This window comes from Oryzias melastigma, linkage group LG15, assembly GCF_002922805.2.
Source record: "Oryzias melastigma strain HK-1 linkage group LG15, ASM292280v2, whole genome shotgun sequence".
NCBI lineage: Eukaryota > Metazoa > Chordata > Actinopteri > Beloniformes > Adrianichthyidae > Oryzias > Oryzias melastigma.
In genome coordinates this window covers 13,974,655-13,981,515 of record NC_050526.1, presented here as the reverse complement: position 1 = coordinate 13,981,515, position 6,861 = coordinate 13,974,655, and the positions used below count along the sequence as shown (strand labels likewise).

General features: G+C 39.9%; 1 protein-coding gene across 7 annotated transcripts in view; it reads right to left on the bottom strand.

Annotated features, from left to right (window-relative positions):
- Positions 1 to 1,609: 1,609 nt before the first annotated feature.
- rtn4a (reticulon 4a) overlaps positions 1,610 to 6,861 on the bottom strand; it is a 30,307-nt gene continuing 25,055 nt past the window's right edge. For all 7 annotated transcript variants that reach the window (XM_024297993.2, XM_036215691.1, XM_024297995.2 and 4 more), the window contains 6 exons: positions 3,865 to 4,072; positions 3,276 to 3,414; positions 3,088 to 3,157; positions 2,940 to 2,986; positions 2,673 to 2,731; positions 1,610 to 2,594 (listed from right to left, as the gene is read on the bottom strand). In XM_024297993.2, the coding sequence (XP_024153761.1) occupies positions 2,552 to 2,594; positions 2,673 to 2,731; positions 2,940 to 2,986; positions 3,088 to 3,157; positions 3,276 to 3,414; positions 3,865 to 4,072 (566 nt within the window). In that variant the 3' untranslated portion in view covers positions 1,610 to 2,551. The remainder of the gene's footprint in view (positions 2,595 to 2,672; positions 2,732 to 2,939; positions 2,987 to 3,087; positions 3,158 to 3,275; positions 3,415 to 3,864; positions 4,073 to 6,861) is intronic.

Sequence of the window (6,861 nt, the reverse complement as noted above, 5' to 3'; positions counted from 1 at the left end):
GAAGAAGAAGAAGAAGAAGAAGAAGAAGAAGAAGAATAATAAAAAAGAAGAACAATAGTTTGATTGCATACTGCAATCAAACTAATAAGAACGATGAGCCTACTACCTAAAATGTTATTACTGTGTGCTTCAACAACACTTTACAAAAATAAAAGTCATGGGTCAGAAAACCAACTTGTAAGCGTGCGTGTAATTCTTGGTTTGTAACTCATACAACACATTTAGAGTGTAACTGTGTGCACTTGCAATTGTGTATTCACATGTACTAAAATTACAAAATATATTGTGTGAGTTACAAATCAAGAATTACACTCACAGTACTATTTTTTTCTCAATATTTCACACCAAGATAAACTTCTTCTTTTATATTAATTAGTAGAAACCACAACACTTTCTTTAAAAAAAACATGCCACCATGTCAGAAATGTTATAAAGCAGTGTACATCTAAATTATCCAAAATATTCTTGAAACTGGACTAAATTTACTGTCATTTTTTTGTATAAAATCTGACATTTTTAGTGAACTTTTCCATTTCTGAATCCAGCCCCCGGTGGCCGAGTGAGGAACTTGGATTTAATCAGGTTTGGGAGTAGAGGCCTGAGCTGGATTTAAAATCGGAAATCTCTGCTCTGTAAAATACTATTTCCTTTGATAATTATCTCAATTTTGTAAATTGACATAAATAATATATTAGAGCATTAATTTCTAAAGCATTCTTTGTTTAAACAGAGTTCTTAAAAGCATTGAATTTACGAATTTGGAAATAAAACCTTTAAAAGCCTTAAAAAGTCTTGAATTTTTATATTTGAGCCTTAAAAATTGTGCTACTTGAAACTTTTCCGTTTCACATTTCATGACAAAAATTTAAAAAGTTCAACTTAGATTATTTTTGATTAAATGATGCAAGCAAACATCGGGAAAACCATTGTTTTGCACCAAAACGTTAATTGCCCACCACCAGTTTGAAAAAAAAAAAAAAAAGAAGTAAAAGAGCAGCTCTCAGAAATTGAGAGTAAATTAATCAAATGGGAAATAGACTGGGAAATTGGTCTTAATTTTTGGGATGTGTGGCCTAAAAAAAATCTTAAATTCAACTGGAAGAAACTTGTAGGAACCGTGTTAAAGGATGTTTTTACATCTGCCTTGAACGCTACCAGATTACTGAAAAACATCTAGATGGCGTCTAAATTTTCTAAATATATATAAAAAAAAAACAAAAAAACATTTATGCTTTTTTATCTTGTCATTAAAAAAATTAAACCTTAATATTAACATTTAATGAAATATAAACAAGAAAAAAAAAAGTTAAATTTCCTCTAAAAAAGGGGAAAAAAATATGGAGACATAAAAAAACACTTCCCAAGTATTTGATGCTGTTGAACACTGTGGTTACTTTGGAGTTTGACAAATCCATGTCTTCTGTTTTCCAGAAGACGGATTCTGCTGTTTTCGTTGAGCCGCTTTTCTCCTTCACAATCTACTGGAATGACGCTGATCGTGTTAATGGTTAAAAAGTTACAGTTAATCAAAGAAGATTTTTTATAAACCTAAGTCCTTACTTCACATCAACATTTCTTCCCTTGCTTGACAAAGACGAGGAGGCGGGGCTTTCTTCATCTAGAAGCTTTATTGATAACTGTTTACATCTCACAACGCATTCCACAAACACGACTCCCAGCTGGGAGCTTTTCATCGTCACAATTGAAGTATGAAGAAGTTGATCATTCACAATTAAACTTGCATTACAAACAAATGCTTGAAAGGATTTCCCAAAGTCACACGGAGCGGCATCGTCACGACGACGTGGGCTCCACGCGCACGCTTGTTTCCATCCGCCTGCTGAAGAATAATATACATGTTCTGATGAAGAGTGTAAACGACGTTCATGTGGTTAATGACTTTTGTCTGCAGAAAGGTTCCTAGATGTTTCTAGCTACAGTTACTCAGAAGCGATGAAGATTTTTAGTACAGCCTCCCTTTCTCTACCCCCTCCTCAGATGTGGAGGCGTGACCGGATCCCCGAGGAAAACGAGCTCGAGGCTTCAGGGATGATCGGAGAAGAAAAAAAAAGAAAAAAATTCACGATACAGCTAAAAACATTCCTACAATAAACGGAGTGAGGAGCTCGTCTTCCTCGCTACTGTTCACAAGCGGGAAAAGAAAAAAACAAATCCGGCTGGAGGAGATCCCGACCTCCCACAATGCATTGGGTGGGGTTATTCAAGTCTAAAAACGCCCCTCTGGGTGCTGTCGCCTCACAGAAACAAACATCTCAAAGCTTCAAAAAAGTTAAACCGCAGACGAGCCGAGCTCAGAGTCCGGACCGATCCAGGGAATACACGCACAAAAAAAGGAATTCTGAACTGGAAAAAATGTGTTTTTATTCGGACAAATACATTAAGAAGGGCCGCGTCCTCGCCAGACCCCTCCCTCCTCCAGCCTTCCTTCATGTCTGACACCCCCCTCCCTCCCTATCCCACACCCCCCCTCCTTCCGTCAAACCATCCTGATCAGAACTTCCTGAATCCAAACTTTTGACTTTCTCTTTCTTCACTCTGCTTTGCGTTTCATTCCAGGGACCTTCGCCTGGATCCTGCAAGTTCAAGAGGAAAATGAGAACCCCTGAACGCATCACCACCTGTCAAGCACAGAGCACAAACCCAAAACCTACTTTCCAACGACGTCTTTGATTTGGTTGTTGACCAGACCCACGTAGTGATCGATCTGAGCCTGGAACACAAACAGAGGCGGAGCTGAAGATTTGATGACTCAGCAAAAATCCATTCACAGGTTCTAAACATTGTTTTCTGAACGTCATATTTAGAGAGAAATCATTTCTATCGTCTGTGACAGCTGGAAACTGCTCATCTGCCAAAATGTTCAAACTAAGATCCCTAAAATCCAGCAAAGAGCGTTTGCGGGGAAATCCCGGTCTTACCTGGTGTTTCTCGTAGACAATCGGACAGGTGAACACTCCAACCAGGCCTGAGTAAGGAGAATAACGGGAGTTAGTCTTCTCTTTTTTGCCCATCTTACAATTAGAGAGGCAGGTTTAAGCCCTTGGCATTGTGGGAAATGTTCCTCACCCAGTATAATCAGAGTGAGCCCGTTGAACAAAGCGCCCACATAGGTCAGGATCCACATCAGGACGGCAAACTGTGAAGACAAACAACGTGCTGAAGAATCTGAAGCTTCAGGACAAATTTCTGAATTTCTGCCCGTTCTTCAGCAAGTTCTTTTCAACGCCATCATCAGGCCCATGGTCAGCTCTCACCTTGATGGAATCCACCAGGTCCTCCACCAGGAACACACGCCTCAGTTCACCGATGGTCTTGTTGAGTTTGGACAGAATCGCATCACTGTACTTGTGGACCACGTCTTCAGACAGCGCCACCTCCTGGTCAAGGTACTGCCTGCAGGGGTGAACAGAAAGGTGGTGGGGGCCAGTCTCTTAATTACATTGCCTTTTTATTTGCTCAGTGTTTGAGTATTTGTCATTAAAACACAGTAAAGAACATGAAAAAATATCAAAAACATACTAAGAATTAATTTAATCTGATTTTAAATTTGTTTCTTTGTTTATTATTTGAACCAGACTAAAAATGTGAAAAACCTCAGTACTTTGTGGAGCTGAAATGAAAACTTCAAAGATCTGAAGTTTCTCCTTAGATTTGATCATTTCAGTGACTCTATATGTGATCTTTATCTTAGTCAACCACTGACCACAACAGGAAGTTCAGATGATGCTGTCTGCTAATAAGAAAATATAATAAAAACATGTAAATAATAACCTAGATGACCACTCAACAGGCTAACTAGCATCCATGCGGGTGGTTGATGGAGCTGCGTCTCCTGGTACTCACTTGAATGGGTGTCCCTCATCAGACTTCTGGATGGCCTGCAGGATTCCCTTGTATATCCTGAAGCAGATGGTGACGGACAGCAGGGCCAGGCCGATGTAGGAGCACACGCTGACGATGCTGCACATGGTCAGGGAGAGGAGCAGCAGCAGGGCGGCGCCGAACACCACACCCGTGGTCTTCACATCGCGCCAGTACAGGAGATCCACCACTGCAGGAGGACCAACAGAACTCCGTCAGCACCAGCAGACTTTGTAAAGAAGACTTCATCCCAGATCTGAGTTCATTTATGTTAGATGAAGAACAGTTTCTTTAGACCCAGAGCTGCAACCAACACCACCTGAGAGGCAGGACTGGACCACAAACCGCTCCCAACTGAACATTTAAATCTGACAGAAAAAATTTTCCACTTAGTGCCTCAGATGTTAACAATTTTTAAACACACTTGTTTCTGTTTGACCCTCACACTAACTCATTTAAATGAAGTGAATAATAGGTGCACACAGAAAGTGTGTCTTAAGAGGTTTCCTCCCCATCAGCAAATTGATGTTAAAATGACTCACCTCTCAAAACACAGTAAAGGTGCGTTTTACTCGAGGAAAAATGAAACGGATACCAATTATTTTTAATTAGTTTTCAGTTGTGTTTCAGTGAAAAATCCATGACGGTTGTTAAAAGGTGTACCAATGAATGAGCAGGAGGCGACTGTTCATTCATTCATATAAACCGCTGTTTCTTTGTCAAGGGGGCGGGGCTACAGACACCTGACTGACAGAACCACTATCCAGTTCTGTCAGTCTCCTTTGCACAATAACCGCTGTAAATTGCACAACTGATTTGTAAATATCTTAGTGACTTACATATGCATAGTTTGTTTATTTCGTATATATACCTTGTTTTCAGTCATCCTGTAAATATCCAAAAAACTTTATATTTTTTTTTTATCTTTATGGCATTCAGAGTGAGCTGCAAAGTAAGAATTTCATTGTACAGGGAAACCAGTTTCTTTACTGTACATATGACAATAAACCCTTTGAATCTTGAATCTTGAATCTGGTGAGCTCCTTCAAACCAGGTAAGCTACTTTCACCTGTTTGAAGACAGAAGGCGATTGGAATAAAGAAAAACTCAGAAAAATAATTTTAAGCTTATTCGTCTTTATACATGTCCCCCATCCTCACAAAAATGTCTCAATAGCCTGTTTAAAGCTCCAAAATTAGGATAATTATTGGACCGGGTCTTTTTGAAGACACAATTGTCATAAAGACCCGAGATACGTTTCTACACATTTTCAGTTTCTTTGACTTGAATCCTGTCTCATGCACCCTCCAGTGAGGCTCGTATTAGTCATTCTCTCACCTCCGAGGCTCATTCCATCACAGCAGTTCTTCATCCTCGGTATTTGCTTTAAGCTATGAAACAGCTTGTCCTGCGTGTTTGTAAAACTGTGGTTGATCGCCTGGAAGCACGGCGTTGCAGTTCTCTCACAGGAGAGCTCCACAGAACAGAGACGCTTTTAACAGGATGCTTAAAACTTTCTTGAAAAACCTAACACCTGTATCATGTTTATGAAAAGGCCAACTTGAACCGTTAAAACATTTTTTTTTTTTTAAAGAATTTAGTTTGAAATCAGAAATCCTGGGACAAGCTCAACTATCGAGAAATATCTGACTCCTCACAAACTACGCTGGTTCTGTTCAGGTCCAATCTGGTGGTTTTGTGGAAATGAAGATCCTGATTTTCACAGTTATTGTCGTTTTCAGAAATCCCTCTTAAATGCACAAACATCAAAGACGTGGACTCCTGCTGACACGCCAAACCATCAATCCAGAAAGAGATCAAAGTGAAAAGAAGAAAGAAATCCCACGTTTGTTCCAACACTGTGCACCGGAATGAGCCGACGGAGGTGATCTGTTCTGTGGTTCACGCTTCAACTGTCCTGCAAATGAGTCCTCGTGTTTGCTCGATACACAAACATGTGGAAAAGTCAAACTATTTTGGAATTTCTTGAAATTAAGACATTTCTCAACTTAACAGACTAACCTAAGTGTGCAGACATGCAGAACGCCTCGTGTCCAGATTTTTCCACAGTTTTTATGAAAATATGTCATGATGACCAGCATGTCAGACTGAGGTCATAGATATTAAATGGATCTTCTATAAGGGATCTCCTAATTACTTGGAGGTTTAATCAGAAAACTTTAACTTTGTTCAATTAGATTTTAAGATTTGAAATCATTAAGCAACAAAAATATGTAAATAAAAGTTTCTTTTGGCCATTAAAGACAGCATTCTGTTTCAGGATTTCTTCAACTTAAAAATTTCACTCATTAATGTTCATCCTTTACCAGGTAAAGCTTAGAGTCTTTCTCCTTCGATGTTCTGACGTTCTTCTACCTTCGTATCAACAAAATAAAAATCTCTTTTGGTCTTTAGTTTTAATCCTGGAGTAATCCATCAGTTTATAGGCCTCTATTTGCATGTATTCCCCTTGAAGATATAACAAGTGATTAATTGCTGGGACAGCAGCAAATGAGGGAGCAGACTGTAGGTGGGCTACACTGACAGATGACTCGTGAGCTGCACTGAGCATGCTCAGATTTCAACAGGGAATACCAGGCAGGTCAAGGGACAATATTAGAAGTGAAGAAGTCTCAGTCTGCTGTGGGTGAAACCCCAACATGTTGTACATCAGAAGACAACCCGCTGCTACGACAGCTTCACGTTTCTGCCACATGGTTCCAAACCTGCCACACAAAGCAGTCCACCATTTTAACACAGTCTATAAGCGCTCAAAGGCACTACGGCAGGTGCAGCAGGCGACCCATAGACTGCCAACAACACGGCTGGCGGCGGATCAAAACACACTGCGAAAATGGCTTTACGGCCAATAAATCAGATTATAAGGCTGATTAGCTGTAATCAGATTTTCTGCAGCAAACTGCGGCAAAGCCGTCTTCTGGGCTCCGCCGTAGCTCTGACATCCTGTCAAACACCAAA